This window comes from Balearica regulorum, chromosome 1, assembly GCF_011004875.1.
Source record: "Balearica regulorum gibbericeps isolate bBalReg1 chromosome 1, bBalReg1.pri, whole genome shotgun sequence".
In the NCBI taxonomy this organism is placed as follows: domain Eukaryota; kingdom Metazoa; phylum Chordata; class Aves; order Gruiformes; family Gruidae; genus Balearica; species Balearica regulorum.
The window spans coordinates 211,792,414-211,818,085 of record NC_046184.1 but is presented as its reverse complement, the minus strand read 5'-3'; the positions used below and the strand labels follow the sequence as shown (position 1 = coordinate 211,818,085).

The window sequence follows — 25,672 nt, the reverse complement described above, 5'->3', positions numbered from 1 at the left end:
AAGGGCGGCTCTTTGCCTGAAAGCCGTGCCCAACCTGCCTGGTCTCATGCTTTGAGTCTCATTCGCATGCAGCTCAACTCTGCATCATTTATCTCCTCATCCTTGCAGCAGGGTTCATCCCTGCCACGCTGTTTTTGCTCAGTTTTCCTCTTTGCCACGTGCAGCAGGTGAGGAGATCCTTCCAAGCACCAATGTCTGATGTGCCAGATCTCAGCTGGGGAGAGACTGTACCTGAGCAACAGCCCTTGCAAGGCTTCTGTGTGCAAGGACTCTGGTCACGGCACGGTGCCGTGGTCTCTCCTCGCTGTATGGACCATTGCACTTGGCATAGTCCACCACTGTGACCTTCGTGACACTCTGCTCCCTGGAAAAGGAGACACGCAAGTGCCTTGGTTTGTACCCCCGCTTGAAAATAAAGCTCTGCATGAGTGCCACTGGAGGTGGAGCCTGGATCAGCAGGATGAGGCTCCTGGGTATGTCTTCTGCTCAGCCACGAAGCTTGAGTTTGTGGAGCTGACTCCAGCCAGCTTCGTCTGAACTCTCTGTTGAGGAGGAGAAAAGCTGAAGCATGAGCTAGCGTCTCCTTTCCTGCCTGGGAAGTCAGTTGTCTTGCCCCAGACCAGAGTCACAGTGCAACTGGATAATTGTGATATGGGTAATCAAGGACATCGGGTTTGAGCAAAGCGACTGCTGAGTAACGGGTAGCTTGGACAACAGCTTTTAGACGGGTGGTCAAATCTGTAGTGGGGACGAGCACATACAAAGTTCGCTAGTGACATTCTGACATCCAGAAACACACTGAGAGCAAGACTTGCTTCTGGGAGGGTGGAGCAGCATTAAATCAGATCCTGACCTTTCTGAAACACAAGCCCGCAGCCACATAATTGTTCCCGAGCTCTAACACTCTTTAAGTCTGTCATAAAATCTTCTGAAAGGTTGAATCCATATTAGCTAAAGTGGAATGATAAAAATCCCAGGGTAAAATAAATATTATTGTGATATTTATGCTCACTTCCAAATACAATAACTTAAAAAAAAATTCAAACACTTGTGGTGCGATTTGTGCAGTAGAATCCATGCCCAAATGTATATTTTTCCTTTCTCCATTGACATTTACTGATCATATTGGGAAGACTGGTGCAGAAGGGACTGCGGTGACATTCTTACAGGGTTTGGCCACGAGACCTCGTAACAATCTGCAACATCACCCTGACTTGAGCTGCAAAGACTGAGCTAATGCGATGTAATATGGAGCAAACCTCGACGTCTTCACACTATGAACCAGAAACCCTAACGTGGAAATAGAAACAGAATCCTTTCTGACAGCTAAAACATTCGACTGGGGATACTGAGCCATGCTTTTCTAAAGGGCTTCAGGAGCGCTTAATTGGGTACCTTCTTTTTTAAAGGATTTAGTGGACAAGAAGAGAGCTCTGCTATATTATTTCTGGACTGAAATTTAGGCCCAGCTTAAGCAAATGAAATTCTGCCTGGCTTCTGTGGGTTTATATTTCTGATTTTAGTTTCTAGCATGGTCTGCCCTGGGATTGTCTGAGTTTTCAGTCATCTGTGATATCAGTGAAAGTTACTTCCTGCCAAAAAATTTGCTGAATGACATTTCTTCCTGTAATAAGGACTGTAAGAAGCATAGAAATAGGACTAGCATGTACACATAAAGGAAAGCATAGCTTATGGTCTCTGGGATTATTTCTCTGCATAGCATTGAAGGAAAACCTCTTCAAGTCCCTAACAATGCTTTATCTCCCACAAACTGTCCAAGGCATGCAACTCTTTTTTTTTTTTTTTTTTTTTTTGTAATCCAAGATTGTCAGCAGCAGCAGCCGAAACTGAGATGCTCACGATACATTTAGGAGAACTGTCAACTCCTCCTAGGCGCAGCAAAGAGGTGCAGCCCTCGGTGGATGGATCACAGACACAGACACAGCTGTCGCTGGCATGTTGTAAAGCGTGAGCATGACTTGCGTCCAGTTTGAGTTCACACATGGCTTGAGCACGGCGTGAGCGGGGTTGGCTGTACCCTGGCGTAGAGGTGTGCTGCATTCTTGGCCGCGTTCTTCGCTCCCATCGGTATCCTGCTGTGCGTCTCAGTTCAGCTCAGGTTGCTTCCTACTCCAGCATAGCTGCTAAATGAATTAATATCCATCATTGTCCTGTACAATGAATAATTCCAGCTGATGTTACCTTGCATTTTGCTTTCCCCCTGTAGCTTTTTAAATGTTCTAATGATTTTTTAAAATGCTTGCTTTTGAAAAAGTTAATTAAATAAAAGCAGTAACTCTCAGCACTATATATTCCTGGGAGCATTTGATTACCAAGATGATAGATTTCCTGACAGATATTGGCATCCAAAAGTTAAAGATTGCTGCTTTTTTAATACCTTTCCTCTCTTAATGTAAATCATTTGGGGCAAGCTGGCATTTATCTACAAGCTCTCATGGGACTGGAGCAGAGCTACCAATTCTTGATACAAAATGCCAAAAGAGGTCTCAGATCAGCTTCTGTTTTGAATTTTTCTCTCTAAAGGCACACAGGAGAGCATTCCCGAAGCTGCCGGCTGTAGGAGAAGGTGCATTAGCTCTCCGAACCCTAAGGCAGTTGCAGATTTATTCAAGCTCATGGGCTGTGGCTCCCCCACACTCCCACCGGCGCTCCTGATCCCTTCGCAAAGCTGATCCGCATTTTCTAGCCACAAAGTGGTGTATGTGCCCTAGAAAATATCCCGTACTGGGGTGTGTGTAAAAAAATGCAAAGTCCTGACAGCAACATACAAGAGCACGGAAGAGGGAAATAATGTTTTTATGCATGGGGTTTTGGGTTTTTTTAAAATATTTTTCATATTCCCTATGTTGCGCCTCACTCCAAGAGGTAAACATGTGGTAACTGTTGTGGATGGTTACAAGTACCTCAATATATTAGGTATAAATTCTGAAGCCATAAAATCGACTGGAGAATTCATCCACTGTTGCAAAGTTTGGCTGCTACAGGAAGACCTCCTGTAGGAACTCTTGGAAACCCCGTATGCCATAATTGCCTGTGAGGGCAGATGCTCCTTCTGGCTGGTTGCTGGCTCAGACATGGACTGGAACATGCTGCCTGCTGAAAGTGGAACCAGGGACAAGTCTTTTATAATTCATGCCTGTGTACTTTGGCAAAAAATAATCGGCAAGAATTTTGTTGATGGTTAACTGTGACAATTGTGGATGTCCTAATAAGCTACAGGAAAGATGTGTTATAAGCACAGAAAAGCTTTGCTGAGCACTGTTAAAATTAGATAAAATTAACAAGGTAGCTAATGTGATTACTATTTTATTAATAAACATTTAAATAATGCTGTAAGTTTGCACAATGAGAGAGACATTGCCCTGAAGAGATTATGGTCTAAATAGTCCCTGTTAATTATAAACTAAATAGATTAGCATTAATTATATACAAAATTAGAAGCTTGCTTTTGGTATGATCTATGATTCTCATGGTTACTACCCATGTGAGCAAAGTTACGAAGTGAAGTTTTAATCTGCTTTTGCAACATTTGCTTGTAAAATCTTTTTCTGACCAACTTGAAGAGACTAAGATAATATTTTGTTTTGTGAAGAGGAAGACAGAGTTGTTCCAACTACCAGCCTTCTAGATACAGGGGTCCGATGAAAAGTGTAGACTTTGATCAGTAGTTTTAATTCAAGCTTGAAGTGGTTATTTCCAGAACCTTCTACAAGGAGGTATGAGCGTGGGGCACGTGCTCTACTACATTCGTACTGTGTCACCCTGGGGCTGCCAGTTCTGCTTCTCATGGTGACCTGCATGGTTCAGGAATAATGAGGTGTTGCTGAAATACTTTTCATGAGCAGGCAGCTTTTGGATATAAAATGTACAAATAATTTTAGAAAGCGTAGGCTTTTGGTTAGCCTCTAAAGGGAGGATTGTATTTAAGTCAAGAATAAGAAAAGACTCACATCCAAGAATGATAATTTTTAATAAATCTATCACAGCACACAGCAAGTATCCTTTTTGCCTCTTGCATTATATTCATAACATTTATTTCATAACACAAAGTTAAATGACTATTGGTTTTCAGATGGATTGCTAATGTATGCTTTCTTCAGTTTTGGGAACCATATATTATTCTGCTAATGCTTATTGAACCTTAATACATTGGAACAGAGAGATGTTCCAGATTTATTACAATTACTCTTACGTGAGCTGTTTGTATCCTCCTAATGTCCTTGGTTTACTGCTCTTCACAATTAATCTATGACCCATTTCCCTAAGGAAAACAATTGAAACATTTCATAGCATCTTATGACATTGTTTTATGTTCTTTCAAAATATTGGAGTCAGCTAACGGTGAAAAATTTGAGGAAAAATAATATGTAAAATATAAACAATCTAAAGTTGTTTCTTATCCAATTTTGCAGCTGCACTCATTTGAGAAATGCTACCATAGAGTCTGTAGTTTCTGCTGAAAATAATTGTCAAATCCCTTCTGAGAAGTTGCAGAAGCTTAGCTCCTTTAGGATCAGGCAGGGTTTGGTCTTGATGGTTAAAGCAAATAAATACTATATTGATTGCATAGTTCATATTGTTGCCTGTAAATAATAACAATAGAAAACATGTATGGCAGTTATTCAAAGAAAGCAAAGATAAAATTCTTCCCTGTGAGGGTGGTGAGGCACTGGCACAGGTTGCCCAGAGAAGCTGTGGATGTTCCATCCCTGGAAGTGTTGAAGGCCAGGTTGGATGGGGCTTTGGGCAACCTGGTCTAGTGGAGGGTGTCCCCGCCCATTGAAGTGGGGGGTGGAACTAGATGATCTGTGTGGTCCCTTCCAACCCAAACCATTCTGTGATTCTGTGATTCTATGAAATGAAAATTTTTATGCATTCTTGTAAAAACAATTTTCCGTTCCTGAAAGAAACACTTGGGGAGTTGCTTGGATTTTCTGTAGGCTCTGAGGCAAGACGGAAGACCTGCTTTCAATTCCTTGCTCTCCTGCATAATTTTGGCCCAGTTGCCTTGCTATCCCTTCCTCCCTTCCAGATTGCGGACGAGGGATACGCAACAGCCTTTGGTGATAAGAAACAAGACAAAGGAATACGTGGTTCTCCGTGACTGCGGGCGTGCTAGAGAAGTGAAAACTGTAGAGAGAACATGTATGGGGTCCTGTGTGCTCAGCCCCATGTAGTGCTGAGCTGCTGGGCCTGATCCAATATTTAAACACAGTCTTAACCAGAGCACAAGACTACTGCCATTGGTTCCAGTGAAGTTAGGGCACGTGTCTAAGTAGTTGGCTGGAGTGGGGCCAGCTTTCAGTCTTTTGCTGGATGGAGCCCTAAATAAACAATCCAGTATCAGAGGGGAAAACATTTGCACATGTGGATGTGATTTGGCTGTTTCTGTGGCGCTGGCTTGTTGTTTTCTAAGTTGTGCTGGCAATGGTCGGTCTGTTTAAAATGCTAACAATTTCTTGCCTGTTGTGTTAAAATTGACTGCACTCCTAGTGCAGAGGCTAAAAAAGGTTGGGCCTAAATCATTCACAGAGTCTGTGATGCTCAGCGCCGACAGATACAAGACGCTGTACTTTGAATTCACTCTGCTTTCCTGTTCGTGCTCTTGCAAAGTGCCCAGAAATTTCCCGAGATCTGAGTTAGTGGCAGTCATCATGTTTCATTCAAAAGCTAACTCTTCAAGCACATTCTTGCAGGGCAGAACGTTGTAAACAGAGATGTCATTTATAATATTTATTGTCTTAATGCAAAATCTACAATAATGTAGTAGATTTCCAGCAGGAAAATTGAAAAACCAAAGAAAGCCTTTTACTGTATCTTATATTAAAGATATTATTTGAAAAAATACTGTATGTTTTATGAGCAATATAAGATTGAAATCTGTATAAATGAAGGAAAAATGACAAAAAAAATTTTGAATTTAAAAGATTTGCAAATATGGCTACTACACAAGTATGAAACGCTTTCAAAAACATGTCACTGAGGAGAATGTAATGAATTAGAACTGAGAAAGCAAACCAGGTAATTCGGTTGGTGCTGTAAGGAGACCTACTCCTGCAGCTACTCCAGATGAGAACCCCATTATCATCTGTGGGCCTTTTTGGCAGGGCACTGATTTCCTTCCTTATCTCTGTGTTCTGATGCCGAGAGCTGCAGAGCACCTTGAATGCCTTCTGAACTCAACTAGAGATTATGATAAACATCATCTTGTAGATTTAACCTATTAAGACTTTCACAGACTTTCATGAGAGTGTCTATAAGATTAAACCCAGAAATGTTTGCATGACAAAGCATTGAGGTGAAAATCTTATTTATAAGCCACCTGGTATTTATCTGAATTCAGGCTACCCTTTTGTATGTACGTGCTAATCTTTACATTTAGGTGTAATAGAATTATAGTCCACATCTCAGTTACTTTATTTGATTTTTCCCCCTCTTTAGTCTGCAGCTTCCAATGAATCAGAAGGATCGGGACAATGTGGTGAACACAATAAGGAGAACCAGACTTTTGAGAATTATGTGGTAGACACGAAGACAAAGGTATGAGCCACTCTTCCGTGATGGAGAATGAAATCCTTATTTAGTTGAGTTTTACTGGAGGTGAAACCTGTAGAATATATTGAATTTGAGGTCCTGCAGTCATATTTTTGCTGCTTAATGACTGTATGTACATTACCACATTTGAATGAGGCTTATGGCTGCAATTTATTGCTGTGTTACTAGCCCTGTGCATTTTATGCTGTCCTGGGCAGGATTTACTTTTTATTTTTATGTAAAAATGTTGCTAATATCAGTGATGGTTCTACAGGATTGCTGATCTCAAGATGGTTTCATTTCGGTATATTTTTGAAGTCCAAGGTGTTGCACAGTTCGTAAATTCCATTCAAGGTGTTTTCAGTCTCTCAGTGTGTGCTGTAGTTTGGTTTTGGTCTGGAGTCAGTATGGAAGAATATGAATGTCAGCAAAGTGGTGATTTTTGTATGGGCAGGCTAATGATACCTACTATAAAACTACACTGAATAATACACAAAGCAATATGACTTCATGGCTGTGGTAAAGGGGTATGTTATAGTTCTCTTTGTAACAGCCTTGCTGCTTGCAATGGTGAAGTTATAAGTGTTTCATTATAATATCTCCATTATTTTCATAGCTTCACAACTTGGCTGGAACAATTCTCTTGGGCTTAGATATTATTATGTAGAATTTCAGCCTTGAAGTCATTGTGTATTTTTTCTTTTCTAAGTGAAAGAAAATGATTAAGTTTTCTTTTAAAGTGAGCAAGCTGGAAACATGATGAAAAGAAAACAGACATTAACTGAGTTGGCATGCTTGCGTGATACTTTGTAGACTTCAGTAAAAGTTGTTTCTAACAGTGGAAACTTGCAGATTATTCCTCTTGTCTAAGGCTTTTCCATGGACTTTGTTTACATTTCTAGATCAATTTCTCTGTACGTTAACTTTTCAAGATCTAAAGAAATAATTGTGCGGCATAACTTTCTGATTTTCTTGTGTTGCTGTGTTCCCAGTTGATCAGAAAAACTTTTGAATTTATAGAACCATGGTGCTACTTGAGAGCTGAAATGCAAGAACATGTATACTTATTGAAATTTCCCCCTATATTTATGGAAGAAATTATTTCCCCAAAGCAAAGAATTATCAAAAGCTTGATATATGTACTAACTAAATTGTGGCCGTGAACATATTGCAGAAATCATGGGATGGATCTCACCCCAATTTCACATAATTTCCAGCATGAATGCCCAGTTGAACAATGCACCATCTTCCCTACTTAGAGTCATGATATTGCGAACTCCTGGACTCAGTGTTTCTCCATCAGCAATTCTACGTACATTTTCCTGCTGTTTGTAGCTCTCCAGCACAAAGCGTACATGAGAGTAAACTCCAAAAATTGGCAATTCCATTGCCAAACTCTAAGACATTCAGATTTGTGAGTGGTATTTTCTTCAGTTCTCAGTACTATGGGATAGCAGATGTTTTGTTTTCATTTCCTGGAACTTAGTGTGTCAGCTCATTTAAAAGAGTCATTTTGTCTGATTTCTTTTTCAAGTGACTGTGCTTGAGTGTCAGTGGCACGCTGCTATGACAGTGACACATAGCTATTTAGGACTGGCTACATGTTTAAACATATGCACTAGAGCTTTGATGATCAATTGCTTGTTAGATTTACTTCCCCAGGCAGAATGCTCAAGAATTAAAATGAACTCTTCATTCACCGTGGATCTTGAGAGCTGAGAGCCACTTCAGGACATATTGCCCTTGAGTGCCATGTGTTTCTATTGCAGAGCATCCCAGCCCACATAACACCAGTGGAGCATTCGTAACTGAAGCACTTCTGTTTCATTCTGAATAAGGGATTTGTGGGAAGCAAGAGAAAACAATTATGGCTTTGTATGGGAAATAATAGATACATAAAACATTAGGCATAAGTTTTAAATTAATGAAGGTTGCAGAGCTTTCAAAAGGCTAGCTTATCCAAGGCCCTTCAGAGCTGTAGGATGGCTCGAGGACCTTTCCCCATCCTCTGCTCTGCATCCTGTGGTTATGAATGTGCATTTCTTACAATCCTACAAGTCATACTCTGTTCTCAGCTTGCCTCACCATCTTCTCATAGGCCCCTAAGCTGGTAAGTTTGTGGGAATGAGACTGGTAGAGAGGTGGCACCGTCTCCATCTTTGGAGATTTTCAAGATCAGATTGGATAACGGCCTGAATCAGACCTCACTGCTGAACCTACTTTGAGTAGGAGGTTGGAATGAAGACCTCCTCAGGTCCTTTCCTTTGTCACTTATCCTGTGATCCTTTGATTATGTGTACCCCTGAAGAGGAAGGGAGGCAACCACCCTGCTATCCTGTTGAGCACCCTTGGAGGCAAATAACTACACACCACCGGGTGCAGCAGCCAAGGGCCAGGAATTACAGCAAACAGGGCCTGCGAAGTGCATGTTGTCTATTAAAAAAAGCAAAAATAGCTTTTTTTATTGCTTTTGAGTGCTGGGGCAGTGCTTGGCTAAACTGATGTGAGCTCCCACGTTCTGAATAGAAGGGTGGTAAGCTGAGCATGTATTTGGGGTGGGAAGAAAGGGCGGCTGTTGAGCCTGGGGCCACCATGGCCACTTGGGTGTGGAGTCCTTGTGATGCAGGAGTGGAGCTGCCTGTCCAGCCTTCTCTTCTCCCCGTGACCATTTTACGTCTACCTGCAGGGCTCAGAGTGGTAAGGCCTGTGCTTCTCTACAGAAAAGAAAATTGTCTTTTTCTTTTCATTGAGAAAGCTACCAGCCAGAGAAATTGGTCAGGACTCCAACATTGATTGTGCTAAACAGCAATGAAATTGGCCATGCATGGGAGAAGGGAATGATTCTTGTTATAGCTTCTGCCTGAGACTCTCATGGGCCTGAGACCAGTTGCAGAGCTGCTGGTGTTAGGGCTGCTGCAGTCAGGAGGGGCAGAATTGCTAATTTGTTGATCTTTAAATGAACACTAGCACTCATGGGCTTCTGGTTCGGGCTGGGAACTGCATTAAAATTCTTAGTGACTAAGGAATACAGAACTTCACGCCTTCTGAAATTTGTATTAACTTCTTTTCCTGGTTGAAGAAGGATTTATTCTGACATTTCATCTGTAATATAACTCCTAACTACATATCCAGGATCTGCAAGATTAGTAGTTTCTCATTTTTTGCCTTTTTTTTTTTTTTTCTGTAGCACAAAAAAGTCCTAATAAACAGTCTGTCTCATGAGATTCTCCCTTCTAGCATATAATTACTCAGATAACTTGTATCCCAGTGTTAACCTACTGACTAACCGATTGTGATGCACAGCAACATAGCCGGAACTGGGCTTAAGTGGTATAAATGAGCTCTGACCATAAAGACATAACTTCATGACTACATCAGTTGCCCGCTTGGAAGAGACGTAATCAGGAAAGTATTTATTTGTGGCTTGTTTGGGTGCAATATAGGACCCGAAAAGAAGAAAGAGAATATAACTCCATGTGAAAGACTGACAATTTAATACCATCAACAAGTACTCCATAGTACACAATTTAAGATACATTAGGAGTAAATACATCTTTCTCCACATTTGTAAGAGGATGTGTGTGTTTACGTGTTCTCTGTGTAGGTGCATAGAGCTCTAAATAGGCACTGGTTAAATTTTGCAAGATGCTGACATTACTAATGCTGTGTTAGCAGTCTGGTAGATGTCTCCTTTTTTAGTGTCTACTCCAAAAGTTGGAGACCTAGTACTCTTGTTTTTCTTAATTTCAACTGTTTGAATTAGAGATAGTAGTGAAGCCAGTTTTGCTTTTTTTTAAAGAATCGGTTTCTCTTTACAGTTTTTGCTCTATAATATTTGGGTTTCAAAAGAATTTAAGAAATGTTTAAAAAAGTGTGTCCTGAAAGATTTTAAAGAATCATAGAATCCTTCCTATTGGTTTTAGGTTTTACAAAAGCATGCTTTTACAAATATTCAGTTCAGCTGGATGTCACAGGCTCTGGTTCTAAATATAACTGCCTAATTAAACCCTAGGCTTTGGTTATCCAAGTGGAAGTACCTGGATACAGTGAAGATTTTAATGACAGAAAGGAGCATTAAATTGTCCAATCTAAACTACTGCATTATACAGACCTCACCTCGTGTTGTTTGTTTTTGTATGACTTAAAAATAGACACCTTGGTAAAATCAGAGAAGGAAGCAGCCACTTGGGTAAGTGGTTTTCACATGGTGGTTTGCAGAGCCACTGGTATCACAGTGGGAAATAGTTGTTATTCTTCCTGAATTAAGGCTTCCTGAGAGTCAGAGCTCATTGCAGAGGATATTTTTGACCATCTAAATCAACTGCAAGCAACTATAAACCATCTCTTTTCACCCCAGATGGCTGCTTCTCTATTTGTTTAGTTTTTGGGTCAAGTCTTTCTATAGTAGATTTCAATCATGATCATATGTACAGATAACACGAAGGCTGGAAGAGCAGAGGAAAAAATAGAACTAAGCAGCAATATGACCTGCAGAAATTAGAGCAGAAGGAGATGTTGCTAATGAAGGGTAAAGCAGTGCCAAGGATTTGAAAATCTTATCGTTGGGGAGAAAAAATGAATGGAAAAAGTGTCTAGTTGGAGGAAGAAAATGAAGCGGCTCAGCCTCTTTTTTGGGTTTGGGATGGGTAGTTAATGAAAATGAGGAACTGCATCCTTGGGAGAAACACTGGATACCCATTGACAGTCATCTGTTCCCGTACTGCAGCCCTGACTTTGTGGAGTCATCGATAGATGTCTGTTAGAAGTTATGACCAGGAGCCCTGGAAACCGATGGAAGGATGGAGCTGGGGTCTGTGTCCCCAGAGGCATGGGTCTCTTGTGTGGGGCTACAGGAGTAAAAAAGTAGGTGGCAGTATTTCAGGGACGATGCGCCAGGCTTGGGTAGCACACGTGCAAATCCTGCCCTGTTAAATGCTCATTGTTGCATTTTATGGAAGGAGGTGACACTCAAAAATTGGAGGAGTGCAGGAGGAAGATTTTAGATACACTGATGGAGCTTGATTTTCCCAGACACACGTATGAGTCACGTTGTTCACATAAACAGCCTCAAAGGGTTCAAACCCTCTGTTTTTCATACAAACTGTAAATAGGATCATGAATTCACTGGGACTAGCTCACAGGAGTAGAGTTACTTGCAAGTTGAAGCATTTACAGATCGTGCACTTGGAGACCAATTTCAGAATATCTCCCCATATGCCAGTTTCGAGTATGATATGAAATTTTACAGCCAAGTCATTAGGTAATTATGTGTATGGAAATATTTCACACCTTACTAGATCAGCTTGAGTCTACCAGTTGGAAGAGAACAAACTGTTGGATGCTTTACATGTAAGCGTTAAAATATCTCCTGATTTTAGAGTTGACTAAATTCCCTTTTACCGTCTCATGCTTAGAGCACAAGCGTGGCTTAGGTTAGACCATCTTAATGGGTTGATTTGTTCTTAAGTAGATGGTTAATTGGTTCTTACTTCGAGGATGTTTGAAAGTTCCCTGTTTCATAAAACCGATAGTATAATAAACTTGTCTGACTGTGTGGCTACTGGACTAAACCTCAGTAGGGAGAAAACATGCAGGTTCCAGCGCAGCCTGTAAACACAAATCAAGTTTGTTTTGTGCACGTGTGGTTGCTCAGACTGAGTTAAAGTTTTAGACACAGTTGTAAGTGCTCTGGAGACTTTCTCTTTAAGATGTTACATCCACCAAGACTTTAATAGTTGGGGGAGGGTTGGTTGCTCTCTGACCACATATCTGATTCACTATGGATTTTGTAACTTTGGTAGCAGTGACCTCATTTTGGCAAAATAATGTGTGTCACTTACTGAGCCTCTCGCTGCTTTAGCAATCACAAGAATATTAGGGTTATAACCCGAGTAATTTATGGAAGAGAGATGACTCTTAAATATCCTTTTATTTTCTTGGAAAGGCTTATTTTATTGAAAACATATTTTAGCTCTGAGTGAGAATGAGAGATCCTCAGCAAAGCACCCAGGGGGAATTGTGCTGTCCAGTGTGTTGAAAAGGTGAATTGTAATGTATGGGTGTCTAGACGTTTCCTCTTGTTGCTGTCAACAGTCCAGTTGGCTGTATTTTTTTTTCCAGTGAATAGGAGCATTGATTTTCCTCTCTCTTTGGCCAGAGCTTTCATTTTACATATCTTTCCCCTTCTGTGTCTCTTTCTCTCTCCCTCCCTCTTTCTTCTCTCTCTCTCTTCCTCTATCTGTAAGAGAGGGAAGACTTTAAGAGCCGACAGCGAGCTTTCTAACTCAGAATGATTCATGTAAGACACCTGAAAGGCAAGCTCTGCACCAGCATCACTGCAAGAAAGGTAGGGCTTTGGGGGCTAAACAGTCTGTAAAACTCTGAGCAAAGCATACAGAACATGAGATAAATCGATTAAGTCTGCGGATCTGTCAAAGATACGGAAAAAGTTTGGGAGAGAACTTAGGGAGTTTTTAAGCTCTGTTGTTTGGGGTGCTTTCTTTTTATTAAAACTTTGATGCATTTTTTCATAAGTGGGGAAAAAAAGGTGCCACTCTGTAGGTTTGAATAATGTATATAATGTGGCTTTTTTTTTTTTTTTTTCTGTGGATGGTAAACTATAATTATATCACTGTTGAGCTTCACAGACCGGCGTGCGGGTGTAAATATGCAATTCCCTTTTTTTCCCCCTGACTGATTATTTTCTGTTATACTTTCTGAAAGTTCGCCTTCTCCAGCTGTTATTTATATTCACTTCCTGAATCCGAATCTGACCTAGTAATTCCGAGTGATTGTAGATGTGACGCATGAGCTCTCGCACACACCTTAATGTTTCAATCATGCACTTCAAGCAATACGCGTTTGTAGGAATCACGCTCTTAATAAAAAACCCCTTACAACCCAAAGCAGTTGTTTTGGCAGAGAAGTGACAGCGCCGTGATAGATGGGCCCGATAGTTGTGCGTGTTGTGCTTGCTCGGAGTTAGTAGAAAAGAGGAGGGAGAGAGCGAGCGAGAGGGGAGGGAGAAAAAAAAAAAAGACAGGGAAGGAGAGAGCGAGAGGGAGAGAGATTGAGAGAGAGAGAGACTTGGCAAGGGAAATCTTATGGGTATACTGAAACAGCAGATCAGAATTGTGAAACCAGAGCCAGGGCTGAAATGTGATGCTTTTGCTCTTTTGTGCTTGTTGTGGTTCTCATCTTCCCATTTAGAAGGCTGCATACCATTCAACAGAATATTTTGATCACAGATTGAACAATGCAGCAATCAAGCCTGATAAGCCACCTGGAAGTTTTGCTTGAGACGATTTCTAGTGGGTTTTCTGATCCCTGTGAGCATCATGACTGCCTTTAGCATTGTGGAGGAGGACTCGAGTTTCTTATGAGGGCCCCACTTGGAAAAGCAGGCTGTGCAGATTCAAGCCTCCGGTTCTGTTCATGCTGTTCAAAAGCCTTTCCTCACCCTTGCTGATTTGTTTTTATGATTTACATACACTCCTGTGGAGATTTACAGAATGGATTGTCTGTGCATTGTCACGACTAAGGTAGGACTGGAAACATTGCTGTTATGTGTACATATTTCTCTGCTATTTTTCTGTTCCTGTAATTAAATAGATTGAGCATGTACTGTGTCAGGTTGCAAGATAAAGTGATAAATAAGCTTTGCTTCAATGAGCATTTTGTTCTTTTTTTTTCTGTAGATTATGCTGTTTGTTTCTATATCACTTCCTAAATGATATATAATTTACTTATTTTTACTAGCAAAAGGAAAATGATTTCATATTTTATCTCAGCCTATGCTTGTGTCTATTAATATCTCTAGCTACTAGAGCACTTCCAGAATACACAGTATAATGGACATATTTTCTCAGCTTATCAGTTTATTCTGTAAACTAAAGAATAAAAAAAAAAAGAGGGGAGGGGGGGCATTATATGGGTCCTAGGATTTTAAAGAGGCCAATCAGATGTAGTTTAGATAGTCATGATGTTTCTGATTGGAGAGATGTAAGTTTCTAGTGGCTTATTGTGGCTTTTTTGGGGGAAAAACATAGCTTACTTTGCATCTCTAGGCCTGAAAAATAAAAATGCCTTGATCCCAATTCAGCATTCTTATACTGATGTTAGATCTAACCTGACTGGGAATGGTCCTTCTAAATAATTCCTTCCAAGCGTGCATGTAAACAATTTTTTATCCACAAAACCAGCGGCAGGCTAAGGACTATAGGATTAAGGACACTTTCTGACTCAAAGATCGAGGGTAGGGATACACTGAACAATTCTTTGAGATGTCCTCAAACTTGGCAAACTAACTGAAATGGCAGGGAGATTATCGGGGAACTCCCTTTCTTTTGCTACAGGACAGGCAGCTCACCGCATGTTTGTAACTGCATTTGCACATGGTGATAGTATTTATAAGGAGCAGTTGTCAGGGGAAGTCCAGACATTGGGGTTCAGCACAGTTTCTCCCTGTTCTGGTTTATTTTTGATTATTTTCATCATTTCTATAGGATTTGCAAAATGCCTCGGGTAGTCAGAACACCTGAAGGCTGCGTAAATGATAAGGCAAACCAATGTTTAGCTCTGCCCTCACCACTGCTGTCATTTTTTGCGTCACGGCCATGCAAAATGGGGACTCCCATCTGTGGCACAGAGAAGGACAGGAGAAGACACCCTGGGCACCAATGGGCAGCAGCGAGGGGTGGTGGGTGGCTGTTGCAGAGAGCAGGGAGTGTGGTGGAGCCACAGAAACAGATGCGAGCTGTCATTCCCATCTTGCCAGTGGAGAAACCCATATGGGGAAAGAACAGGAGGTGAATGAGGCCACTCATAGCTCCTTCTGTGGCCTCATTCACCTTCTGTTCTTTCCAGGACCTTCTGGTTTCCACAAGACATGCTGGATCTGAGACTACGTCCTCAACCTGCTGTGGAGCAGAGTGGAGGCGTCTGCAGGTGCCCATTGATGCAATACTGGTGAAAAGCGCTCAGCAGCGGTGGTGCAGCACCACTGAACAAACCCTGGATTCAGGATCATGCTAAACATCCGATTTCTATTCCCTGACATTGCTTTACAACAGAAAATAAGCAGGAAGTTTGAAAAAGACAACTGTGATTTGCTCTACTTCTGGGTGTCCGGTGGCACGGTGGGGACCTGCCATCGCAACCAGCCTTGGCCTTGAGAGTTTGGCAAGGAGCTGTGTAGTAACTGAGGTTGGGACAGGGAAACTATGAAGACAGTATAACTGGGAGAAGAACGTGGCCCAGTGCCTTTTTTTATATATCAGGAGACACCACTTTATTTATTTTATGAATTGGTGATGAATGTTTCCACTGAACATTTTTCCAGGGCCTTCTGGGCAATAACAAATGTAGACTCACCGTCATCTCACTACTGCTTCTGCTCTGAGCAGGGCTCCAAACTCCATCTATACACAATATTTTTCCTCCCATTTCTTCTGTTTCTTGGATCCGCCGCTAAATGGCTGAAATGATCTGAAAGTCAAGCGTATGAGCCTCAAATATTCAACTCCAGATATTCAGTCTTTGCTGCCAACTTTGATGTTGGAATGAGATAGGATTGTGAATTGCAGGTGACCTGCTATTTGGATGCATGTGGGAACACCATATTAACATATGTAATTGAGCTGAATAATGGCAAAAACCTAGTTTCAGAACACTTTCATATTGCAAAGGCTTGAAGCCAAATAAATTACAGTTGATTTCCTCATCTTGTTTTGGTGCCATATTTAAATAACTGCGCTAGTGATGTTACATTGTATTGATCCATAATCTGCTCTCATTTGCTTTATTTTGCATTGGAGTCCTTTAAACCTACAAAATTTTTATGGCATCTGTTTATGCCAATTTTCACCAATATAATAAGAACAGACCTTTTTCAGAACATTTGAGATTTTTTAAAACTTCACTTCAATAAGTATGAATTCTACAGAGCAACAGTATGGTCATTTTTGGCCTCAGATCTAGTAATTATCCTTATTTGAATATCCATTTATATGATTTGTGCAAATAACTGCCATTCTTATTCCTGGAAAAGTGGATCTTAACGTCAAGAGGGAGTAAATACATCAGTTTTATTCTTCCTATCATCTTATAAATAATAAAAAGGGAGTAAAAGATAAATGCTATTTAAACTGAAAAAGATGAACACTGTTTATAAAGTTGACGTTTTTAACACATGGTCATTAAATTTAGTCAGGAATTTACAGTATTTCCAGTCTACAGAAAATGACATAAATGTGGTGGTGGAGTGAATGTGCCCTTGCAGATTACAATGGATCTAAAGACCCTGCTTTGAAGTCTCTATGGCGAAAGATGCCATCTAATAAAATTAATTTCTAATGTACCTTGCCAAATCTTAAATCCTACTGACATTATTTTTTCAGCCAAAATGTAAGATATGTTTAAAATACATTTAAGATATTAATTTGTACAAATTCTTCCTCTCCATTTTTATTTCTTTCAATGTTTCCATGCGTTTCTGAACCCAGGACTTAGGAAATGCTGAATCAGTCAAGGAGGACTTCTTATGGTCTCCTAGTTTGTTTTAATTGATCACGTTCCCAGCATAGCTTCTTTCTTTTACTGTCACATAAAACACATTAATTTGTGGCATTATTTTTTCATTAGGAAGAATTCAATATAAATAACAGCTTAGGTCAAGACTCCATCCCAGTGGGAGCACCAGGAGTTTTTGAAAAGGAAGAACATTCCTGCTCTGCCTCCCAAGACTCAGAGGCGACATGCTGTCCTCTCCCCTAGCTATCAGCTCTCCTTCCATCCTTCTGCTTTTTATAGAATTATGAATACAACAGTAGCTGCCGCTGGTGAAAAAGAAAATAGATAGCTCTTTGTTGCTGGACAAAATTCACCATAACAGGGGCTGCTTTGCTGAAACCCCCAGTTCTTGGTATCAGGTGGCTTAGAAAAGATGATCAGCTTTCACTGGAAAAAAGAAAAAAAGAAAGAAACTGTCCAGCCCTTGTTGCTACAAAGGAGAGCTCAGGGGTGGAAACTTTAAAGATTTAAAATCCAGAAACCAGATGAAAGCAAGTCATAATGTATTTTTATTTTTTAAATCTCATGATTTCAAGATGTCACCTTCAGTCTTTTTGATACTTGCAACTGGAAATAGGCACCACAGGAGAAGAGAATTGAATAATACCACAAGTGGCCATCCAGTCCTCTGTCACAAGCGGGGCTAGCTAAAGACCTTCTTCTAGGATAGAGGTTTTAAAACTTCCCAAGCAATTTAGTCCAATGTTTTCTTATGCTTAACATTAGCAATGGCACTAAGAACTGTCAATGATGTTGATTGCCATTGGTGTCACCTCATTTTGTTTTGGAGCTGTATTTTGAGGTTTGCTTAAAATCCCAGATTTTATCACCTGAAAGCTTCTGTGTTCTGAGAAGAGCTTTCAAAGTTGTACACAAAGACTAGATACCAAATAAAATAACCCCAATTTATTCACGAAACCTAAAGCACTTACTGTTTGTTGCCTGACTCCTAAGTTTGCAGCACTGAGCACTGGCAGCAGTAGAGTCCCTGTGACCCAGAGTTGTGCCCTCCAGCTTATAAACCAGAGAACTGGCCACCTTCAGATGAACAGATAATGCCCAGCTTGAATTTTTTGCTTTTGTTAGCTACAAAAATAAATTTCCATCATGAAAATGTTGAAACTTCTGCAACAATTATTCTTTCTTAGAGATTCTTGTTGCGAGCTTCTACTCAACTCTGTAGTGGTTTAAGCCATATATCTCACTACACAGGTTCCATGTCTAATTCAAGTGTCACTGACCTCTGTGGGACCAGACAATTAAATGAAAATATAATTATTCATGTGAATGGAAAAGAAGATCTTGTATATTTGGGTTGGGGTTTTTTTGGTTGGTTGGGGTTTTTTTGGGTTTTGGGTTTGTTTTTTTTTTTTTTTTTTTTTTAGAGTTAATGAAAGATTCAGTTCATTCCACCAGTGAAGCAGTCTGGGGTTTTGTTTTTTAGTATTTTAGGGATTTTTTTAAAATTCTGTGTTTGGTCTAGTTTGGTAAATTAACAATATCTCTCTCTTCATGGCTGTCTGTCCAACACCTTTTCTAAGGATTTAGTTCAAGTGTTTAAAAGAATGAAATAAGGATGGAAGGCAAAAACTGTTTTGTGATGGTGCTGGGAAGCCAGGTGACATGCTTGTTTATGTCATTAACCCATACCAAGGTTGAATGTGTACAATTGTGACTGGCGAGGTTGCCAGGAGCCAGCAACATCTGTAAATCTTATTTCTCCTGCTCATCTGGCAATATATTTTGAACAGGGAACACCTACGTGTGCACGTAAGGCAAAACTCTGACAGATGGGTGAGCAGAAGTCTCAATATTTGCAATGGTTGTGGAAAATAAGAAGCTACTGCAGCCAAGTACAGGACCAACATCTGGTTTAGACCCTGGGTATGGTGTGACCCTTCTGTAGGTCTCTGCCACTCCACGCACTCATTATCCCATTTCGCAGCATGAAGTTAAGAGTAAAGAAGAGCTATAAAAAATACACCTTGTCTTTTTGTCAACATTAGCTTTCCTTTTCCCATAGTCCCAACATGGAAGACAAGGCAAAAATCAGAGCTCATCCTCCTCGATAGCATCACTGTAAATCTGAGTGAGAACATGCCGTGGCTGGGGTAGCTGAGTTTCGAACTACCATTCTACATTAAGTATATCATTATAAATCCCTGTTGATAGTGTGCCATGCTTGGGGAAGGTAGGGTCAGGTCTCATGTCCCAGTAGGATACTGTGGGTTCCCCAAGTGAGGGGGTAACCCTCATTTAACGTTTGGCTGACACAATTGACTCCCAGTGCCAACCCAGCTGATTTAAAGGGTGTTTTTAGAACTTGGCTGAAAAATGGAAAAATGTGGAGGTGGCACCACTGGAGTGACCTCACTGTTCCAGTCTCTCTAATTTAAAGCAGCAGCAAAACCAGTCCCAGGATGCTCTCAGAAGGGCAGAATGGTAAATCAGACCAGGTCATCTGCTGGAGGTGGGCAGCAGGTCCACACACTATATGCCAGCTGTTGGTCTCCCTTTGCAGAGGTGAAGCCACTATGAGATTAAGTTGGATTATTGATTATGGTGGCCTAATGCCAATGCAAATAGATAATACTTAGACTATTTATGACAAAGTGCTTTTGTAATAGGCCTTACTGAAGAAAACAGGCCTGTTTCCCCTCCTCCTCCCCCCAATCATATTGTGTTAATCTGAAAAAAACTCAATATGGAGTTTTAAAAAGGTATATATTTAGAGAATGAGGTTCAATTTATTTTGTAGGACTTCCTACAAGATTAGGTGTATGAGTCCAAGACTCTGTAAGGTCAGTCCCAAAATTAGGAAATGATAAAACTAACTATAAATACCAAGGTTGAACCAGTGCCTCAGGTGTTACAGACTAGTATAAACTTACCAAAACCAGCAGAGCTGTAGAGAGCTACACTACATGAGGAAGTGATTTAAATTTAGCTGGATGTAAAACAGAAAAAAAACCCCCCACATTTCTATGTGCTTGCATATTGTTAATAGTGCTAAACAGATCTGGGCAACATTTGTTGTTTTTTCTTTGCAAGACTTCAGGCTTTGAATCATTGCAGTTTGAAATCATAAACTGGGTAGCTTAAGTTTTTTGTGCTGAATTTCCTGGCTATAACAAACTTGAAACAAAGGAAACATAATGATTCTCCCCCCCCCCCCCGAGATTCACATTTAGCTAAAATCAAAATCTTTTTCGATAGTCATTATTAGGTGCTGATGAGCATTTCAAACTGTGGTGTTTTCCTGCCAGACCCTAAAAGTGTAATCCTGCTGAATCCATGCAATTTACGTGTAATTTAGTAAACTTTATTCAGAAGTGGTACTTGAGGACAGCTTTGATGACTATGGGTTGGCTGCTGGCTAAACTGCACAGTCTTAGAAGAGCAGGAACATCCTTTTCATTGATTACCATTTATCTTTGCTGGAGAATATACTCATAGATGTCTGACAGATGGGGAGTGTATCTGAGTATTTATTTCAAATCTTTATTTACCAATGTTAAATTTTGGAACAATTATAGTAAGCCTCTAGCTTTTGGGTTTCAAACATTATGAATGTAAACTGATGAGACACGTGTTGTCTTTTCTAGGAAAAAAAAATCATTTTTTTGGGGGGGGAGTCTCAAGAAAATTACACAGAACAAACCAATGTGCATTGCATATGTAATGTCTTGTAATTATATCTTGTCAAAAGCTCAACTTTTTTCTCCTTTATTCTTTAGAAATATGGTAATTGTCCCTTTTCCCTTGTAGTTAATTATAAATTTCAGGAAGAATTAAGTCTGTTAAATCTCTTCTTCCCCCTCTTCCCCCTCCCTTGGTCTCTATGGCAGCAGCAGGAATAGAAGGGAATTACTTTGATCTCCATTTCTGAGTGACATTTCGTTTCTTCCGAGCATTGACCTTGTTTAGCACAACTGAAATTTTCAATAGATTTCATTAGATTATAATTTGCTGATTTTAGGGAGATGTCTTTATTGAGATTGGTTTTAACTATGAAAGGAGAAGGGTGATTTGTTTCATAAATCTATGAACAGCTCTATAAACTGAGAAAAGAAAATGTTCAATTAACTGCTCAGGCAGCTACGGTTAGGGCTCAATACTACTGCACAGCAGTGCAGAGCTGCCGACGTAAGGAAAGGTGGAAGATACCGAGCAAGAAAAAGAAAACAAGAGCTCCTGATCCTGGCTCAATAGTTCTGTTTAATGACAGCAGAGCTATACATCCTTAGCAGGTCCCTTCTCTAATATTCAGAAGGCCTGGGTGGAGGTGGGAAAATAATTTCCTCCTGCCAGGGTGAGCTGCATTTTTATGCATTTCACATAGCTGGAGCTGACCAAATGGATTTGTTGCAGTGTCCAAGAGGCCACTAAAAGCAGAAAAGATGAGAGTCTCCTGGCATACATCCTTGACATAAACATGCATTTCTTTGGTGTTTTAATCTGTTTCCTACTACCATGCAAATTACCTTCTGTCTCCTTTCACCTGATGCAAGACTTCTGAAAAATGAGAAGATGTGTGCAATCAAGGAGAAAGGAATGGTATCAATGAGTGAATCATTAGGTCAGGGGTATGGCCTAGTATATCATTATATTTTACCCAGTCTGAGACCTCTAGCAGAGATCTACAATTTTAATTTCTCCAGAGAATCATCTGCATCAGAGAAGATAATTTGTAAGGATGTGTAGGAGTAGATAAGTATGTTACTTGGTTTGACTTCAGCCAACTCTTGTGTTACTGGAGACCTCACTCAAGGACTTGTATACAATTTGCAAGTCATATTCTTGGCCATTCCAGTGGATACGAACGGAATCTTACCTGTGACTGCTTTTGACTCTGATCACGGATATCTTCTCCGAGAAAGAATATTAAGTCAGATCTTAAAGTGCCACAGTTCAGTGAGCCCTGAACCTTTAGCAGATAAAATATTCCTAAATATCCTCTCTATTTTGTTACATCTTCCTGCAGAGCTAAGATCTGCCTCCAAACGTGTCTCCAGTCACAGCCACATTAAGCAATATTTGGCCATCCAAATTTGGTATTGATGTGATATATAATTGCTCCCTGCCTATGAGAAAGTGCCAATAAGCTACACGTACTTGGTCTTTAAGTCCTCCAAACACCCTTAGCAGTCGCTACGGTTGACCACACAAAAGAGGAATTCTTCCTTGAAATCTTACCCAGAGCTTGCTGATGTGCAACTGCATCTCTGTCACCTGAAACCTCTCTTGCGTAGTGCCACAAAGCTCTCACCTTCTGATTTAATATTGAATATGCAGTGTTTCCTACTGCAATATTGCAGTGGGCACTGGTGCTACCACTCTGCATTATATTAATGTATCTGCAAGATACATTATACTGATGTTTCTAACCAGTGCTAATAATAGTCAGTTATTTCAACACCTGACTGAGAAAAGCATGTAGGAAGGATGCTTGCTTAAAGGTTGCATGCTAGGAAGGTAGAGGTTGGGCATAGAGACTCTGAAGGGCTTGCAGCCTTGATATTGTCTTCTGAAGTTGGTGCTTTTCTGTCTCCTATGGAGACCTATGGAGTCTGCATTTCTGGATGCTTGATAAACCTCTTGGTTTGGGAATTACATGTAACAGTGCCTCCAGAGAAGGAATTGCACTGTCTCTAGCTGACCAGGAGGTTAGCATCTCTATCTCACTTTGGTCATCACTTCATTGCTTCCTGACTGTATTATTGTTATGCAATTTATCAAGGATTTAAAGCATCAACCCAGAAAAAAAGCTGTGACTGGTACTGAATTCAGCAATGAGAATGGATTTCTTCTCTTGTGTCCCAAGGTCTCTTTATACAAAAATTACACAAACTGAAGATCTTATTGCATATTTTGAAGGCTCTGATTGCATGAAGCTGTGATGAAGCCCACGCCTGGATAGCTGTGTCTGTCGCTATGTTGGAGCTGTCTCAAGGGTGAAGCTTAGTGCAGGAGGCCGGGTATCCTCAAAGAAAGGGAGTAAAACAAGACTATGGAAACCAATCATTCATAAGCTACAGAGAAACAGCCTCTCTGTTTCCATTTCAGATGGAGAGCTCTTTTATTAGAACATATTGTCCCAAACAGCAAGGCAAGACATATTCTTTTTGCATACAATAATAGTAAACATAAAAAACAAAGTACAGGTAATTCTGTCCCCCCCCTTGAAGGCTGTCTAAGGAAAAAATATTGCAAATAATGGATTTTCAGCACTTTTCAGATTTTTAACTCTACAGTGTAGTGGTGGACCAGGGTCTTTAGTCCTTATGCTCACCAAACTCCTAAATTGGTGAACATGTTAGCAATAATAATCAAATGAAATTAATTCTTTCTACATCCTGCAAATAATTCCCAACATATTTATTCCTATGCTTACTTATGTTTCCTAAGATTGCAGAATAATTTATGTAGTGTTGACCTTTGGGTAATTTTTTTTAGTTGGTGTCTCTAAATGTGACATGTTGGATCTTTTGGCTGATTTAAAAACAATAAAATAAAATTTGAGCACTTTTATGAAGAAAACCATTACCAGCAGCTGATATACAACCTTATTTCTTCGAACTAGATCAAGTAGGTGAGGGCTTAAGATATGAAAGGTATGAAAAGCATTGTTTTTACACAACAATACAAAAAGTAGTGATCATTCAAAAAAGAAATCGGCTGTAATTAAAAAAAAACCAACCCACAAAAACACCCCAAACCACCCCAAACCCCAAAAAGCTGTAGGAGAAAAGTGTTCAGTCCTAGTCCTTAAGCTACACGCATTTCTCAGACAACTCCGTGCAATGTCGTGCTATCAGCACAGTACCTCTAACATCCGGCTGTGAAAGGCCAAACTCTGCAGGTCACCCTACAGCCTAGATGCACGCTCAACCCAGCCCTTGTGCTGGAAAATCGGGATCTCTGGAGAACTGCTGCCTACGAGCAATTCCCAGTTACCTCTGGCAGCTCGTGTCATGTGATTCTGGGTCCTGGGGCAATTTTGGTATGAATCTCAAAGTCAAGAATACTTGGGGAGTATCAGCCCCTCCTGCTATGAGATCTGGAGCTTTTATTTTGCAGATGTATCATCTTTAAGAATGTGAGGAGTCTTTTTGAGGAGTCTACTGACAAACATGTTCTACATGGTTACTTGACTTTGTAAGATCAGGATTTTCAATCAGAAAAGTATTTCCTGTCCAAAGCAAATTATTAATTTTCTTGCCTTTATCTTGGCTTGCATTAAAGGCTGAAGACCTACAATTGTTAAGGAAAGGAAAAAATAATTACCAATATTTTATGCAGTCTTTTGATCAAAATTAATTTGGAGTTTTATTATATTGATAGGATTACATAGTTTGCTGTTGTATTCATTCCTTCCTTACAGGAGATAACAAACACCTGCAGGATATTGCTGCCATGATAGCAGTGACTTTTTCAAATCCTTTTAAACAAGACTTTCTAAATTTCCATCTAAAGGTACAATGCTTCTTGCTTGCTAGCTGTTTTTTTGAATATTCCTAAAAGTGTCTAAGTGAAAATATGAAAGATGATAACCATTTTTAAGGTTTGAGGAATATAAAGCTGAAACTGATACACACAGTTTTTCCTTTTTTTAACTTATAAAATTATTTATTATTGCAATACTTACAAATGTTTAGTTTTTGGAGATAAAGAACAAAGCACTAATAGTCTTCGTTACTTAACGTTCTTATATCAGACTCAAAACTGAAGATCGGATGAAGCCTAATCATTAGTGTTTGCAGAGGCTGCTCTCCTTTGCTCTCAGCATGGCGAAAAGAAAGGTGTAATGGAGTTACTTGTGATATATCTGGCTTAAATGAAAATAAAAAGAAGGAAGCTTTTTATTTTTTTTTCACCTCGCATTATTTCCAGCTTCAGGAACACACATGATTACAGGAGTCCTGCAATTCAAGGAGCTAAATAATAGTTTGACTCTTATGTGAAATGCTGAGAGTAATGGTGGCAGGCACCAGGATTTATTCTGAACTTTTCTTCAGGGGCTCTGACCCAATCTGCTGTGCAATTTGTTCTGATGGGCTCCAAACCTTTGCTAAAATGTAATTGAATCACTGCAAATGCAAGGCAAATTACAGGAAGATCAGCCCGAAGGCCTGATGGTTGCATCTTGCACTGCCATGTGGAACATTAGACTTTAAATTAATCCCTCGCTCTTTTTGGTTCTGCAAAATTTCAGGGAACTGTGGGAGTCTTGGGAACCTGCTCCATGTCCTCCAGGGGCCAATCTGGGGAGCGAGCAGAGTGTTCTGCTCAGCAAAGAAACACACCCTAAAAATTTGGGACAGACTTGCTCCTCCTGGAAAATAGCCCTGGGGTTGTTCGAACTGCAGCTATTACTGGTTCAAAGAGGACATAATGGAAATGGCTTGTCATAAAATGGGGAGAAAAAAGCCAATCTTTACCTACTGCCTAATGCTCCGCTGTTGTTCTATGAATGCTCCAGTGCAGAGGAAAGCCAGATGGCAGATGATTGGGGTTCAGATTGGATGAAAGATATGTTCACTCACAT

At 40.2% G+C, this 25,672-nt stretch overlaps 1 protein-coding gene across 13 annotated transcripts in view; it reads left to right on the top strand.

Annotated features, from left to right (window-relative positions):
- DLG2 (discs large MAGUK scaffold protein 2) overlaps positions 1-25,672 on the top strand; it is a 1,060,789-nt gene that overhangs the window by 145,786 nt on the left and 889,331 nt on the right. For 4 of the 13 annotated variants that reach the window (XM_075742473.1, XM_075742460.1, XM_075742461.1 and 1 more), the window contains exon 1: positions 13,632-14,096. The exons of 2 other annotated variants lie outside the window; for them this stretch is intronic. In XM_075742473.1, the coding sequence (XP_075598588.1) occupies positions 14,067-14,096 (30 nt within the window). In that variant the 5' untranslated portion in view covers positions 13,632-14,066. Of the gene's footprint in view, positions 1-6,462; positions 6,562-13,578; positions 14,097-24,512; positions 24,601-25,672 lie in introns of those variants that run through there. 7 more of the 13 variants (XM_075742480.1, XM_075742450.1, XM_075742458.1 and 4 more) reach the window with 5 other exon arrangements.